The 17,802-nt window shown below is 38.6% G+C and overlaps 1 protein-coding gene across 4 annotated transcripts in view; it reads right to left on the bottom strand.

Moving 5' to 3' along the window:
* Nucleotides 1–3,333: 3,333 nt before the first annotated feature.
* The window catches only part of COG2 (component of oligomeric golgi complex 2), a 45,161-nt gene continuing 30,692 nt past the window's right edge, over nt 3,334–17,802 (bottom strand). For 3 of the 4 annotated variants that reach the window (XM_077813384.1, XM_077813386.1, XM_077813385.1), the window contains 8 exons: nt 16,993–17,054; nt 15,453–15,604; nt 14,386–14,583; nt 13,445–13,517; nt 12,774–12,916; nt 9,040–9,179; nt 8,187–8,367; nt 3,334–3,778 (listed from right to left, as the gene is read on the bottom strand). In XM_077813384.1, coding sequence (XP_077669510.1) covers nt 3,677–3,778; nt 8,187–8,367; nt 9,040–9,179; nt 12,774–12,916; nt 13,445–13,517; nt 14,386–14,583; nt 15,453–15,604; nt 16,993–17,054 — 1,051 coding nt within the window. In that variant the 3' untranslated portion in view covers nt 3,334–3,676. The remainder of the gene's footprint in view (nt 3,779–8,186; nt 8,368–9,039; nt 9,180–12,773; nt 12,917–13,444; nt 13,518–14,385; nt 14,584–15,452; nt 15,605–16,992; nt 17,055–17,802) is intronic. The other variant, XM_077813387.1, reaches the window with a different exon arrangement.

The raw sequence follows: 17,802 nt of genomic DNA on the forward strand, positions 1-17,802 counted from the left end.
ATTCACGTGTCAAGACTCAGGATACTGCCACATTACTTATCTCACATTTAATACCTTTTGATAGTACTGTTTTTTTTTTATTAAATTCCTCAAAGCCTTTTGATTAGTACAATAATGCCCTATTCTGTGGGGATTCCAGGCTTCTCAACTGAAATCTGTGGCTCACCAATAGTCCACAAAATGAAATATTCAGTGAACAATGATAGAGAAGTCTTCTCCCTTCTCTGCCATATCCCCTAACAATGGTCCATAGAATGAAGTAGTTAAACACTGAGCTAATTGATTAACTTAATATATTAATGTTGATGTAAGCTATTTTCTATTTAAAACAAGACCATCTTTCTTCCCACCTGAAGAAAGTGTGGAACTGTGGTGATTGATGGAAGAGGAGAATGAGAAAACTGTACACTCAGCTGAGAGGATCTGGCTGTGGAATGAACTTCTGGAGGTCAGAAGAATCCAGACTTCAATCAACCTTTAGAAAAATACTACAAAAGCTTCTTTAATAAAGCTTTTCAGTCATAATCCATGATATTGATAGCAACCACCCTCGCACCAAAACAAACCCTACTTCAAGACCTTTCTGTAAACTAAAAAGGGAAAAAAGCCAGACTCTTCAAGAAGTCCATTAAGGCCTTTGAGACCACGAATCTACTTTATACAGAAAATGCTCAGTTACTAGGAATAGCCAGTTGTGTAAAAATCTATGTAGAAGAGGACTAAAGGTAGGGTGCAAAATCTGGATCTTTCAAAACTAGATGTTCCCTGAAAAATCCAATGAGTTTTTGAAGGAAGGAGGTAAACACTCCATCATCAAAATATTTACTGCAGAGACAAGATAGATTCTCCTGTTCCAGTTCCCCTACACTATTTGGAAAGTGTGCCTTGTTAAACAGCTTTCAAGGAGGGGACCACTTCACCTCTCATCTGGTATCTTGTAAGAGGTTACTACAAATCTCACCAAAAGGTACTGAAATACTACTCTCCTTTTTTTAAATCAAAAATAGCACAGACTAGGGACACTGATGTAGAAAACTAAGTCGTAAATATACATTTGTATAACAGCCAAAAGACCCTTTAAGTCTTCACTTGTTTGCTATATGGTGGTTGCTTCCTCTTCTCAATTTAAAGCTGGTCTTCAGCAGAAAATAAATTGAACTATATACACAAAAGGGCATGGGGGTCCTGAAAGGAGGAAAGAACCTTGTGGTTTAGAGAAAAAGGTTTGACAAATGAAACACAAAATATTCCATCTGCACCAGTGGCCCATGCAGGCTTTGAAATTCACTATTATGTCAGGAATACAGTTGAATTTAAATCCATGCACATTCCACAAAGTAAAAAGTGGTTCCACGAATCTTAAAAAAAAGTGTGTCCATCTTCCACAGCACTAACAAAGGCATGATTCCTGGCTTTCAGGAAGAGATGCTGACTGCAATTTAAATTACAATCAATGGCTACCAGTCAGACATGATTTCCCAGTATTTTACAGAAATTGAGACAGTAATATTGTAAATCTAGAAAATGGAGGCCAGATTCTATTAAATTTAAATTAAAAGATGGATTCTTAACAGGTGAACAATTCTTACTGCAAACTGTATACTGAACACACTGCCAAAATAAGCTTCAATGTATTCTTTTGTTCAGTCAGGAAGTTACATGCTGTATTTGAAACTCAGTGGGAAGCTGACAGTAATAGCTTGAGAATAGCAAACTTCAAACTGCATTTTATTAAAAAGATAGGAAGAGGACTCAATTATATTTGAGAAAAGTGACAAGCCTAGCAACCAGTCATGCACAGGCCACCTTACACACAAAATCCAGTGTTAGTTCAGTCCAAGGCATTACAAGTCCTCAATCCAGGGCAGTAAAGGTACTGACTTAAGTTATCAGTCTGCTTGTGAGGACAAGCACATCGTGGGTTCCACACAGTGCTATCACTTTTGACAACATTCAGCATATCACATCTTTGCAAAACAAGCCACTGCTGCTACTACTATACAAAGTCCCGTTCTCTTATCGCCTTTTACATGTAAAACAACTGGACCTAGCTAGGGCTTCAGGAAACACCCAAAGCCTGAGAAACCCTGAGAAAATGAAAGCTTTTCATAGTATATTTTTAATACAATACCATCTCCAAGTAATAGCCTCTGACAAAAACTAGACGCTCTACCCAGACATGGCATGAAACACCACATAGACATTCTACCATCTCCAACTCCTTCACTGCAAGTCTTCAGCCTTCCTCGATGTCTGAAAAGAGGTGGGCTGTGCAGTGCTCCTGGAAGGTTAATAAATGCAGGCTCTGGACCAAGGAGAATCCCAGTGTCAAGACGCTAATGGGAAACCATCTTCCCCTCATTTATATTGAGAGAGCTCTAACTTGAGTGTCACTGTTGATCTCAACTATGGCAGCACAGCCTGATTAGATGCAGTCCCTCATATAACCAGGCCCCATACTATTCAGGTCTTCATAGGTCAAAGCCAGCGCCTTGAGCGCCACTCAAACCATGCTCAGCAATTCTCCTAGTTCCTTCATCCAACTCATCAATATTAAGCCTGATTTCACAGAAGTACAGTAATATTTGCTCCACTGATGAAGCTAGGTCTCATGTGCTGGGATTATAGAACAGAACACCATCTGCATACTGAATACACTGAAGCCAATGCTGCTGCTTAGAATTAAAGATCTACTACTCACTCACAATCAGTGAGTACCACTCGTTCTGGTGGCCTGATTAAATTCCAGACTGGGTAAGTTACTTTCAGCCTACTTAGAGTCTATCTGTGCAACTAACCAGTCTTCACCTTCTATTTTAAAATTTTGCAGTGGAGTGTCGGCTAAGCACTGTTAACACTATTTGCGTTTCACCCCAGATGTGGTTACATTTCATTGGTGGATAAAATGATTCATAGCATGTGAAGTGCTTCAGGATCCTTCCGGGTAAGAAGTGTCATAAAATAAACTCTGAGAAAAATTCAGCTAAAGGGACAATAAAAGCTTTCAGTTATTTCACAGGACTCCACAAGATCCAACTCGGAGGGGAAAATACACAGTTGTGATAATTTTGCAACAACAAGAAATAAAGTGTTCTCATTCCAGTGAACACTATATTCCAGGAGAGTTTTCCCGTTGTATATGTATTCATTAGTTCTAGAGGTCTGAAAGTAGCCACGAGTGGCACATTTATATACTAGATGTCAGCACATAGGATCACCATTTGAAAATTAAGTTTAAAGATGACTCAGGATTTAAACATTTTGATGAAAAACCCCTAAACCCATGGACTCCACTGCACGATTCCCTCCCCCACTCAATGACACAGTTAGGAAGACAATTTATTATATATTTATTTTAATCGTTAAGTCAGTTCTTCCACACTAAGATTTACAATAAAAATAAAAACATTTGTTTTGCTTTTAATCTAAAGTAGAAAGTTTAGAATGCTTTAAACTGCCTTCCATACAATGGAAAACTACATTGAATGCTCTCTTGTAATTTATTGTTGAAACAAGTCTTTGGGTATCTTGACAGAAGATGCATTGACTTGTTGCTGGAGACGCATTAGGAAGCACTTCATTGCTACATAGTGTTTGGTAAAAGAAAGAAGAGGGAAATAATTCCCTCCCGTTTTTGGAGACCTGGTTCATCCTCATCACACGTTTTCAAATATATTTAAGATTGTTCCACTGTAGTCTGATCCTTGGCAGCGAGAACAAGCTCTAGAAGAGCTGAAAAGCTTTTTATGTTGCTTGTCTGCAATCCCATCTTTTGCATCTAAAAAAACCCATGGAAGACAGGGTTAAATTGTTGTCTGACATTTTTTGTAAGATAAGGTAGACACCTTATTTGTTTGCATTATTCTACTGTAAAAATCTAGAAAAGAAGCATATCATGTTTTGTTGTGTGCTGACAAAGCAAAGTCCATTATTATACGTGTTCATCTCTGTAAAGAGAGAACTATCCAACTTTTAAGAATTTTCATTTAATACGTTTTGCAGGCAAATATTTAGCAGTTTTCCAGGGTGCCTGTTGCTAATGATCCCTATAAAGTTTATCCAGCAAACTTACCACTTATGAGAATTAGCTCTCTGAGGACATATTTTTGACAAGTGTGCCTTGTGTGACAAGAAACTATTGCTTAAATAAACTACTGAAATAATTTTAAGGTGTTTATTTTGTTCTACTGTAACAATGGATAATTTTCAAATTTATCTTCTCAGCAATTATAGAGGATCTGATCTAAAACATGCTATGTGTGCATGAACTGAACTCTCCTAACTGAAGTCAGCTTGTGCTGACAGAGTTAAAACTGATAATAATGCAGTAACTAGGGCTGTTGATTAATCATAGTTAACTTACGCAATTAACTCAAAAAAATTAATTGCGATTAATCACTGTTAAACAGAATACCAACTGAAATTTATTAAATATTTTAAATGTTGTTCTACATTTTCAAATATATTGATTTCTATTGCAACACAGTATACAAAGTGTATAGAGCTCACTTTATATTATCTTTATTACAAATATTTGCACTGTAAAAATGATAAACAAAAGAAATATTTTTCAATTCACCTCATACAAGTACTGTAGTGCATTCTCTTTATCATGAAAGTGTAACTTACAAACATAGATTTTTTGTTTTGTTACATAACTGCACTCAAAAAACAATGTAAAACTTTAGAGCAGTGGTGGGCAACCTGCGACCCATGGGCCGCACGTGGCCCATCAGGGTAATCCTCTGGCGGGCCGCGAGACAGTTTGTGTACACTGACCATCCACAGGCACAGCCACCCTCAGCTCCCAGTGGCCGTGGTTCACCATTCACTGTCTTGCGGCCCACCAGAGGACTACCCTGACAGGCTGCATGCGGCCCATGGGCCGCAGGTTGACCACCACTGCTTTAGAGCCTACAAGTCCACTCAGTCCTACTTCTTGTTCAGCCAATCGCTAAGACAAACAAGTTAGTTTACATTTACGGGAGATACTGTTGCCTGCTTCTTATTTACAATGTCACCTGAAAGTGAGAACAAGTGTTTGCATGGCACTTTTGTAGCCGACATTGCAAGGTATTTATATGTCAGATATGCTAAACATTCGTATGCTCCTTCATGATTCGGCCACCATTCCAGAGGACATGCTTCCATGCTGATGCTTATTAAAATAATGCATTAATTTAGTTTGTGACTGAACTCCTTGGGGGAGAATTGTGTGTCTCCTGCTCTGTTTTACCCACATTTTACCATATATTTCATGTTATAGCAGTCTCAGAGGATGGCCCAGCACATGTTCGTTTTAAGAATGCTTTCACTGCAGATTTGACAAAACGCAAAGAAGGTACCGATGTGAAATTTCTAAAAATAGCTACAGCACTCGACCCAAGGTTTAAGAATCTGAAGTGCCACCCAAACTCTGAGAGGGACAAGGTGTGGAGCATGCTTTCAGAAGTCTTAAAAGAGAAACACTCTGATGCAGAAACTACAGAACCCGAACCACCAAAAAAGGAAATCAACCTTCTGCTTGTGACATCTGATTCAGATGATGAAAATGAAAATGCGTCGGTCCCCTCTGCTTTGGATTGTTATCGAGCAGAACCTGTCATCAGCATGGATGTAAGTCCTCTGGAATGGTGGCTGAAGCATGAAGGGGTATATGAATCTTTAGTGCATCTGGCACATAAATATCTTGAGACCCTGGCTACAACAGTGCCATGTGAACACCTGTTTTCGCTTTCAGGTGACACTGAAGAGGGCAGCATTATCTCCTGCAAATTGTAACCAAACTTGTTTGTCTGAGCAATTAGCTGAAGAAGTAGGACTGAGTGGACTTGTAGGCTCTAAAGTTTTACATTGCATTCAAAAATAAAACAGTTATTTTTTGTTCATAATTCTACATTTGTAAGTTCAACTTTCATGATAAAGAGATTGCACTACAGTACTTGTGTAACCCCTTGGGGTTTAGAGAGCATGGCCCCTTTAAATCTTTTTCCTAAGGAGGGGAGGGGAGGGGGAAAGGAGGGAAAATCCAGGTGGGGCTCTGGAGCAAGAGCAAGAGAGAGAAGGGCTGCAGCCCACAGGCCCTCGCAAAGTGAAGCAGCAGGGAACCTGCCTGAAGTGTGGCAAGGACAGTAGCCAGGAGGAGCAGTGTGCAAGGGAGGAATTGCCCGAGAAGGACAGGCCGGAGCTGGACCCAGTATCACTGCTGCCCAGTGCTGCATGGGGCTGTGAGTACTGGGGCTTGTGACTCTGCATTGGGAATGAGGAGGGAGGCTGTAACTAGTTAAGTGGGGAGGTGGTTGCTCTGTGTGGCTTTGCAGAGAGCAGCAGAAGAGGGCACCAGCGGGGTTTGTTGGGGGAATTTTACTGGCGCTGAAGACGACCAGGAGCACCCAAGACTCACCACTGAACTGGAACTTTGCTCAGGCCTCCTGAACTCTGTGTGCAGACACATTTGCTTGGTGTCTGCCCTTTCAGACTGTGCTACCACTAGGCCTGTGGGGCCTTGGTTTGGATGCAACCCTGTTTTACTGCTCCTCTTATATTTCCCCTTGTTGTTTTTCTCCTCTCATCCCTCTGTAAATAAATATCTCCCTTTGTTATATCCATTGTACTTTTCCTGGGGTGGGTGGTGCGTGTGTGTGTGTTCATTCACTCTGGGGGGTTTGGAACAGGTGCCCCTGGGGTGGAAGGGATTTTTCCTGCTGCATTCCTGCGCACGCCTTCTCTTGGCCAGAGCTGCCTGCAAAGCAGACTCCATCTTGGCCATGAGGATGCTAAAGTTACACTTGTATTAGGTGAATTGAAAAATACTATTTCTATTTTTTCCAGTGCAAATATTTGTAATAAAAATATAAAGTGAGCACTGTACACTTTATATTCTGTGTTGTAATTGAAATCAATATATTTGAAAAATGTAGAAAACATCCACAAATATTTAAATAAATGGTGTTCTATTATTGTTCAACAGCACAATTAATTGCAATTAATTTTTTTTAATCGCTTGACAGCCCTAGCAGTAACAATATTTGCTACTTTTATTTTAACAAGGGGTTCCCACAAAGTCTTCTCCCTTAACCCCTGTGCTAAACCCCAGTACCAGGGAAGCATGTGTTTACAGGAAGTTTGATGGACTAGAGGATCTATTTATTTATCATCACACTTAAATGCTTTTCCACAACCATAACCAAGGGAAAAAGCGACATTATTTGGTAACTAATGTTACGAAGCTGCACTTAGCTAGTAATATTTATGCTTTGCTTCTGAAAAATATACCAAGTATGTCCATAGTTCAGCATGAACGTTCAGTTTGCGTAATTTGAAGTGAGGAGTGTACACACACCCTACCTTGAGGAAACCTCATTTATTCTTTGAGCACCCTAAAGCATGCTAGATAATACAAGTAAATAACATCACACATTAAAGAGACAATCACTGCAGGGAAGTGACAAGTTAAGAGAAGACAGACAAGAGGATGGGGGGAAGAGGGTTACAAATACAAAAACATGAAAAAGCTTAGTGATACTGCATGTCTTGTGCATTTTTTCTATTTGTATGTGTTTGTTAAGGTTTTGTTTTATATATGACATTATGATATTTCAAAAGTGAATCAAGTTTAAGCATTGTAATACTTATTGCTTTGCTGGCATTTTCACAGCCCTTCAAAAAGATTAACTACTCCTCACGTAGTAACTCAGGTAAGAATGCCAACACATGAGGAAATCAAGGCAGAGGGTGTTAAATGTTCTCAGGGCCACAAGAGTTGCTGGGTCAGAGAACTGCTGGTCAGTTGCTTCCTTAAATTAGAATTAAGGAAATGCTTGCTCTGGCTCTGGACTCCGACCATAGAAGAGGCTTATATCTCTTCTTATGCTTCATTCTCACAACAGAAAGTTCTGAAGATCATTGAATTGAATTTGAACAAAGAAATGCAAGACTTCTTCCCAACCCATATAATTAAATGAATAAAGCGGAAAAGTGTAATATATTATTTTAGTTTTTATTTGTGGTAATTGAGAATTGCTTTATGCTTAGGAGATAGGCTTTAATGGAAGTCAGACTTATACAGGCATTTGCATGCAACCTTTTCTAGCAGACCTAAACAAAACTGTAAACAACTAAGACAGGTCCACAAGAAATAGCCAGTGATAACCCTTTAATAAGCAGACTTTTCTCTTCCAACTTACCTGGTCTCCAAAGTACTCAACATCCAGGGCCAACTGTAGTCTGATTTTGTTATCATCACTCATGCCCCCGTTTGAACTAACATGGTTTGGAATTACAGTTTTTCTGGCCTGTTTGAGTCTTTTCAGGCTCTCTTCCATTTTCTTTACAGAGCTCAAAACATCTGATACAGTTTCATAATACCTGAGTAAAGAGAGGTTAATGGAATTTAAGTTCCTACGTAAGTAAGGATTTCAGGCAATATGCCATTTGATCCAAGAAAAAGGCAAAATAATATGGTATTCTTCTGAAGAATGAGACACTCTCTCATCAGGATATTTATAGGGGCAGGTTTGGAGAAGAGAGCTCAGTGTTAAAGACAAGACATGTCTCTTTACTATCCAGCAGTCTTTCTACCCACCCACAGAATAAGTGTAATTTCTAGATTTCGAACACTTTGAGGTGTCCAATATTTAAATGCCTTTTTATTTTCAACTATGAGTAATTACTGAAACAATAAAGATACTTAACTCCTATACAGAGCACCTGATTCATAGATCTCAAAAGCTTTTTAAAAAAATGGGTAACTTATTACATGCATTTTAAAGAGGGGAAAAGTGCAGCAGAGGTTAAGTGCTTCACCCTAGGTCACACAGTCCGACAGTAGCAGAGCTGTGAACAAAACTTGGGTCTCCTGACTCCCAGTCCTGCATGTGGTATACACAAGACCACACCACCTCCCTATGAACATACCTTGCTAACAACGGAATATGCCTGCTTTGTTTTTGAAATAAAAAAAACTGACCGGTGAGTTAAGGTTACAGTTTTGGCAAACACTGAGATTGTTCTGTATGGTTCTATCATCTTTTCACTTACTTTTGTGTGCTTTCAGATAGGGCACTTTCCAACCATTGATGAATCCTGGGTTGCGTCAACATATCCTTGTACTCATTCTGCAGTCGGTAGAAAGGTTTAAGAGCACTGTCGACGTAAGGTGATGCTTTAGTTGGCACCTCCTGGTAAATCATGTAGGAAGCAAGGTGGAGAACAGAGCAGATAAATATCTTGTTATTTAAGAATGCCATGTCAAATATACCATACACGTGAAACGCAAAGCATAGTCAATGGCAAAAAGGATGTTAATGCTGCTTGGGCATATGTCATCTCCTTGCAGGACGTGGAGTTGAGCCAAACTCAAACTGAAAATCAGCTCTAGGAGAACAGAGGGAAAAGTGGCATAGGCAACCTTTCCCTCCCTTCCCCTATTTGTCCTTTAATAGCATTAGACAGAATCCTGTGGGTGAGAGTGAATAGCTGGTAAAGGGAGGTGAAGTGTGTGTTCATTTCAGCAACTGTGGGGTGGTAGAATAAACGTGTCTGTTAATGGGGAGTACTGGGGCATTGCTGAAAGAGGCAGAGCTCAGACTGCAAATAACTCTGCATTTCCTGGTTTTCAGAAGTTTGAATTTTGCTCAACTCAGTGTTCTGCAAGGGGACGACATATCACCAAGCAAGCCTCACTTTGCCTTAGAGTTTTTGCCATTGAATCTCCTAGTTTTGAGAACAGGAAAAGATGTAACTGGCAGGAGTCAGTAGTCACCTAGGCAGTTGTATGTATATCCCGCAATTTGCGTATTGAGGCAAATCAGCCTGTTGTCAGCAATCCCCACATGATGGTGTACTCCGTGCAACTTCTGCAATCTTGTGACTCAGGAATTGTCCAGAAACTGCCACACATTTAACAGAATACTTCTTTTCCCTCATTGGCGAAGGTATCTGTTCCACTATGTGTCTTTGGAAACACCACATTAATCTGCCCCGAGATCAGGAAGTAGCCATTTAATAAATTCTCTCATGTGGTATCATACCGACATGTACATGGATCTACTGTGCTTGACCACAGACCTCTGCCATTTGAGCTAATGGAGTGACAGGTAGCTGTAGTAGATAGTCATCCGCTATCTGGACCAGACTAGAGGGGGAGGAGAGACGATGCCAGGGAATTTCAGAGATATTTCCTGAGAGCACAGTAATGGTGAGACTCAGGAATTTTGGTTCCATTCCAGGCTCTGGAGGGGAGTGTACTCTAATGGGCACAGAAGTTTGGGAGTTTCCCGAGGCTTGACCCCTTCTGCCCCATGCCCCCAACTTGTCCCAGTCTTGTCTCTTCCCTACCCCTGGCTCCTCATCCCAGTCCGACCCTCATTGACCAGCCAGCCCTAGTCTTAGATACGTATATCGCCCCACTACCATAGCATCTGAGTCCCTGACATTTTTTAGTGCATTTATCCTTACACCACCTCTGGCAAAGCCCCATTTTTCAGAGCGGCAACTGAGACAGACTAAATGTTTTGCCCAAGGTCACACAGGAAATAAAACCATGTCTCCTGAGTCTCCCACTAGCAAGGTGGATAAAAATAATTGATTTTTTTTTTTAAATCGGATTTATTGAAATCAGATTTTTAAAAAGAAAACCTTATTATAATTTAAACATCAAAATAAAAAAATGTCAGATTTCATTTTAAACAGGTTTAATACAAAATCTGTTAAGGCCTAAAATTATCATCACCTCTTAAAACACTGAAATAAAAAATAGGTACGCTGAATCCATGTGCCTCTAGCAACAGCTTTAAGTTAAAGGCTGCTTTTCTATATAAAGACAGTATCGGGGGGAAAATATCTAACTTTTGAAGTCAAGCGTTAGAGAAAGGACACCACAGGCCATGTACTGTTTTAAAGGCTTGATCCTGTTGGGGACCAAGGGGTTATGCTTCTGGATGCAAGAGACTGGCCAAGATAATCACCGGCATTGAGACCAGGCCTCTGACTCCAGGAGACACCAACAAAGATCATTAGGATCATTCACAGAGCCCACCCGAGGTCTCGTAGGCATGTTTTATAGCTTCTCCTTACCTGAGCTCTGAGTGGCTCAGTTCTCATTTTAAAGAAAATCACATCACTGAACTGGGGGAAGTCACTAGCTAAGCACCTGGAACCTGGAAATGCTCAACCAGCTATTGACAAGAGTAGCTGCTTCTGAAGGCGCACACAGAATATTTTCTTCATTTGTGCAAATTCATTCAAAGTTGAAAAATCAATTGGGAGTTGAAAAAGCAGGAAAACTTGTCTCTTCCTTTCAGTCTATGAATAAAAATGAGGAGGGAGGGGATGAAATCTACTAGTTTTAAAAGTCTGAAGGACAATTAAGTAACTTAGGAGACTGTCTCATTTTCAAGAGTGAGTAGGAACTTATGCTCCATTCATTTTCATTTAGGCATATTCAAAAATTTTCCCAGGCTGACCTAAAATAATCAATGTAATTCACTGATTATAGTTAACCCCTCTATGTAATAAAGTATTTACTTGTACATGAAATGTTTTGTTAAGAAGTTTATGTATCCAAAACATTTTACATAAATGTTTTAATAAAAATACATTGTATATGCTGTTTTATGTTTAATTAAATTCCAGTTACCATCCTAATGCAGCTTGACAGAAATCATGAGCAAAAACTGAATTATCTGGAAAATAAGCAATATATGATTCACCATTTTCTAACATACTAAAAATGTACAATTAAAAAAATCTGAAAATAATAAGCTACATAAATGCTTAAATAAATGTACATAGTTATAGAGTACCATCCTAGGTAGCAAAAACATGTACCAAATATAGTGAAGGCTCTATTCAGTAGTAAATCAACAGAGGATGTTATGAAGACCAAGACACTAACAGGGATCCAAAAAGAACTAAATACTTTCATGGAAGATAGGTCCATCAATGGCTATTAGCCATGCTGGACAGGGATGGTGTCCCTAGCCTCTATTTGACAGAAATTGGGAATGGCAACAGGGGATGGATCACTTGATTATCTGTTCATTCCCTCTGAAACACCTGCCATTGGCCACAGTCAGAAGACAGGATACTGGGCTAGATGGACCTTAGGTCTAACCCAGTATGGCCATTCTTATGTTTTAATGGTTATATCAACCATTGAGAATTCTTTAGAAAATAACTGAAGTACAAATGGAAAAACTGATTAAAATTGATTTAAATCAAGGCTTCCCCCCATCCAAAAGAAAATAAATTCATGAAATGAACAGGCTTGACAGCATCAGTGACTAACAGACTAACGCTCTCTATTTGTCCACAAAACAGGTACGATCATACCTAGCCATTGTGCTTACAACTCGGACTTAGGACAAGACAGATGAGGGGTCTGTGAAGAACAGGACCAAATCTAAGGATGAGAGGACAGATCAATTTCCATATTGTTTCCAATCTGCCCTGACAACGGTGCCAACAACAGTTTTGCCTCAAGGGCACTTGCTACTTGAAACCAACTGTTCTCTAGGACACCTAAGGGTGACAGCAGGTTTTAGCAACTACTGTCACACTTTAAGAGCCAAGTATGATATTTTTCTTAAAGACCATATTAAAGTTCTCTTGAGCGTGGCAAGAATGAAATGGTGGCAGGAATTAAACAGTCACAAAGTAGGGATATTTGCAAGCAGCTATAGATAGGTGTGGTAGAAACCCTGAATACATCAGCTGGTTGTATTCACAGCCTTTCATGAGAGCACTTCTTTTCACATGAGATCAGCACTGACCTTATTGGTTCTTCTATAGTGTCTTGGTACTTCTAGTGCGCTTTTCAGATAACTGAAGCAGGATTCACTCAAATCCTGAATAATCTTATTATTCAAGGTAGGCATGGAGGCTGATAAAGACGCCTGAGAGTCTTCCAAGGCTCCTGTTGAATTACAAATGTGGAAGCTGAAACTAAGCTACACTGCCAAGCCCCAGACATAAGCAAACTTGTGCAACCCTTTCCATCCCCACTCCATACAATACATCTTGTTCTAGGATATGTAACAAAGACATTTCTGATATTATTTCTGCAATCAAATATTTAACATTACACAGCTTAGGAAATAGTTACTAAAAGTCCATGTCACAGCCAGAAAAAAAAGGGGGGGATGGGGGAGATCATCAGATTAATTGCTTTCTAGTGTTGGTAATAGTAGAGATGAGGCACACTCAGGAAGTTCAGAATCAGATACAAACTCTCCCAAAGTTCAGTAGAATTTTTTCCAGCTCTGAAGCTCCCATTTAAGACTATTTCTAATTAACTGTTCTAGTCCAAATTAGATTTTAAAGAACTATCAAATGGTATAGTTTTTTTAAAAAACTCTTACTTGTAAATATTACAAGAATATACATACACATAATGTTTTCCCTTTGTTTCCCCAAATGACTAAAATCAAACTCCCAGTTTTACCTGTGATGCAGGATATATTCTTGAAGCCAATCATTTCAAGTTTTGGTTTGATAATTTCCAAGAGTTCAGGAAGCTGAACAAAAACAGATATGCATACAACCATTATTATGAACATATATGGGTTTGTTCTCTCAAGGTCTGAAAATCTCCCATGCATTAAAAGGAGAGACTGTGTTATGTTTAAATACTGGGTATATTTTTACTGACTATTAAATGGGAATCAACAAGACCAAAATACATGACATATCCGAGAAAATGGCATTAAGCATTTGGTGCCCTCCCCCCACCATGGCCCTTCAAGGCAAAACATTAGAATTAACGAAACACCATATTACTCATATTATTGTAACAAGCTGGCTCCTTCAAAGGTTTTAGGAAGTTCAGTTTAATCAAAAGCACAGGAAACCCTCCAAGCAGATCTGTACAACCCAACCATCTGTGAGATTTAGAATTTTGCTTTAAACTCATTGTTAACAGTAAAATCTTGCTGAGGCTCAAAGGTTAAAATAGTAAATATTTGTTTAGACCAGAAATAGCTCAAAACATGAAGCCTGATTTTGCACTGTGCCCCTGGACACCAGGTCCTTGCTGTTCATCATTCATACAAGGAGAGGTGCAAGACTGGGGCAGTGCTAACTGGTGCCAAAAGTGAACAGAAAAATCTGGTTTCAGCAGCCAGTGCAACAGCTGCTGAAAAATTCATTATACTGAAAAACTAGACTCCTTAATTACCTGTACCTGGACTGGTAGCTCTGTAACCAACCAGATCTGAATAAAAACAACAGCGCCTCCCTAAAGCTTTGCTGCTTGTGATACCTCCCTACTTCGACTATGCTAGTTTCAGCACTAGTAAATATTTAAGATGTTGTGAGCAATATGCCAAACAGTATTGACATGTGATCAGTGAAAATGTTCTTGTACATATAGTAGCATGTACTAACCTGCTCCTTAAGTCTATCCAAATCTGCAGCAATATATACCAACTGAGTATTGGATATAGAAGGTAAACGCTGTGTTTCTGGAGCGCCATTTCCCTGGTCCTCACTGGGATTTGGGTTTACAGAGGATTCCTTGCTACTGGTTGCCACCGTTTTTTTGTTGTCCTTTGTACTTTCATTGGAGATGGGCCTGAGCAAAAGCTGTAGTAGCCAAGTGAGAAATGAACTTCAGTCTTTGAGAAGATAGTTACAGCTGAGCTCAAAATTGCAGTGTATAAAGTCTTCTGCAAATTTTTCCCAACACAGTACAACATTTGCAGAAGTTATAAGCATCTAAGTTTCTATTCTGCCTCGTTGTACTTGGTTTACATAGGGTTGTTCTTTTTTTTTTTTTTTTTTTTAATATTAACAAAAGGCCGCAGAATATCTAACATTGTACAGCACCATCTCAAGACCCTGGTGTGTAAAAATCAATGTCTTTAAAGAGATCTATGTATTCTGTATCTGAATCTGTTCTTTGGGCCAAAGTTCATAAAATGAGGTGATGACAGTCAAACCACTGTCATTGGTTTAGATTGCAGAGACTGGGAGAAGGATAGAAATTGAGAACTTGACTATGCTTTTTCATTTCACAAAGGATGTTGCAATTTTCACACTCCTAAAAATGTTACCCCTGTGAACTTTAGGGGTTCCACTGGCTGATTTCCCCAGCAGTATAGTGACACTGTAAACAATACTGCCATTTTTCAGTTGAAACATAGAAGAACTGAAGCATGAGTATCAGTCCCATTATAATGACTTGAGAGGAGACAACTCTGTGAATGGGTTGTCTCTCTATGGCACTTTTTCATATAAGTAAAGATTCAAGATAGTTCCCAACAGTGACCATTAACATTCTTTTGCAATATCTTTTTTAGTTTTAAGGCTCTATTTAAACTGTACTTGATACACATTTCTTAGTCTAAAAGGTACTAATATATTAGAAATTATAGATTTAAACTGAACACATTTCATTTGGTACGTATAGGCCATCAATAAGTATCAATGGCATAAGCATGTCATTCTCTTACCTCATTAATAAACACAGAGTAGCGTGCTAAAATCTGCAGTGTAAATTTCCATAGGCGGTGTGCTAATAATGGTAAAAACATCTGATCTGACCAACACTTCAGAAGACTCACCCATACCAGGTGAGTGGCCAAAAGGCAATATGAGCTTCCAGCTAAAAAAATAATTAGGGGATAATGGTTATATTACTAATCATGATTTAAGATCTTGTTTTGAAAATTTATTTTTCAAAGCTTATGGAACTGTACTTTTACTGTTAATTTTTTTAAATCAAAATACTTTGAACTTTAAAAATGACTTCAAAATGGTTTTCAACATCACCAAGATAATTTACTGAAATTGTTTAAAGCCAAATTTTTAATATCAGACCTACTTTCCCCTGGATCAAGTGTCCATTAACATTGCATAAATGTGCAACACAAAGGTGACATAAAATCTTGCCCTTCGTTCAACTACATTGTCTCTATATTTACTGACTATTCACCTAATAGGATAACTAAAACTAGTTCTGAAAATGTTATCTTATCAGGTTTCACAAGGTACATTAAAAAAGTTACTAAGTTGACTGAGTGCATGAAAGTTGCCAATCAGAGCAGCAACTGTTCTGTGTCCTGACAACACAATGCAATAAACAGCAGCTGTTATCACTGTTCGGTACCAAAGGAGTGTTAAGTTCAATAAGTAAAAGCTACAATTACATGAATACTTTTAAAGCAGTTTTGGCAATCGAGTTATACAGTTTGCAAATGAATAGTACTTAGCTCTCAGTCTGTAAATGCTTTTCATTTAGTTTCTAAGATTAATGCATAAATCCTAGAAACAAAGGCAACGTGTCCCATATCTCCAACTCTGCTGTCCTGTTTTCTCATAATCTTTAGTCCTATCCTTAGAAAATTTGTTTTATACAGATTAGAGAGACTAATTCCATTAAAAAAACCAAACACTTTCACTGCCTTTAATGTTTCTTTTAAAAGGCCCTGTACGTTTCTCTCCTGGCTCTTCCCACAGCACCAGTCCTTTTCCTCCATTCCCATTTAATATGTTCTGCCTCCTAATTCACTCAATAGATTATAAATTCACTTTTCCAGTCTCCTAATACACTAAATAGATATGAATTCATTGCTCCTGTCTAATTTCTGGCCAATGTAGCAGACAAATGACTCCTAGAGTTGATGCCTATACTGCTGAGATTAATAAGTGCATTTGCTGCTTAGAAATGGTCATTTCTTCCTCACTTTCATAACTGTAGTGTTCTGAATAGGAAAGATGTTCGCGCCAATAGCATGGCGTAATTTTTTAATTGCATCTTCTAGGAGACCTACATTAATTTAGATCCCTCATCTCATTTGTGTAAACCAGGTACCACTATTTGTATTAATGAGTTGATCTAGCCCATTTAATTGACTTACCAGTAAAAAAAGACTGACATGATTTTAAGATCTAAAGCTTTGTGTGACTGATTACTCTAACAATCACCGTCACTACCTGGAAACAGTTTTATTTACACAATAAAAACTACAAGTTTTAGTAAAGGAAGTTTACCTGGTGCCTCTTCTAGGCTATCTGAAAGTGCAGCTTCTAAGGCTCCTGCTACCTCTCTAAATCTGACAGAAAGAAACAAATATTGTTCAGTATTACAAGTTATGATTATTTAAATTGGCGTCTAAACATGCCTTATACTATCAGCTATATAAAGAAGGTGTGGATTTTGTTTGGGGAGATTTTTTTTTGTTTTTTACTTAGTTTGATCCCTACCTGGAAAGCATTTAAAAGAGAAATAATGGAATTTTCCAAGCAGAAATGAAGTGGGACAAGTGGGAAAGAGATTCAAGTTATAATCTTAAACATCCTGTAAAAAGCAGCAAGTTTGAGGATGATTCAGTGTCTATACTTTTAGTAAGAAACACTAACTTGTTTACTTTATTGCTTTCACACTGAAAAAGTCAACACATTATCTCACTTCTTACATTTGCTTTAGTTAACCTTCAGGTAGGTCACATGATCATGGTGCCTGTAGCTTTCTGCATGTTTGCTAATGAACAGTGAGTGGCACAAGGTCCTGCAAACAGTTCTGTACCTGATAAAAATCAATAGTTCCTCCCTTGATTTGGATGCCCTGACCTCTTTTTTTTTTTTTTTTAAACTACAAAAAACTTTGGGGGTTAGTACTGAAAACTTTCAATTCTCATTTCAACATACATTACCTAAACAGTGTACACAGCCTAAAGATACGTATCTGTTCAATAGCTACCACAACACTGCATACAACAAAGGCTTTGGACAGGCACCCATAGACGGATATTTAAGAGATTATGCAAGGGCAATTCACACCGCTTACCATCTGAGCTCAAT

This window comes from Eretmochelys imbricata, chromosome 3 (assembly GCF_965152235.1).
Source record: "Eretmochelys imbricata isolate rEreImb1 chromosome 3, rEreImb1.hap1, whole genome shotgun sequence".
Taxonomy (NCBI): Eukaryota; Metazoa; Chordata; order Testudines; family Cheloniidae; genus Eretmochelys; species Eretmochelys imbricata.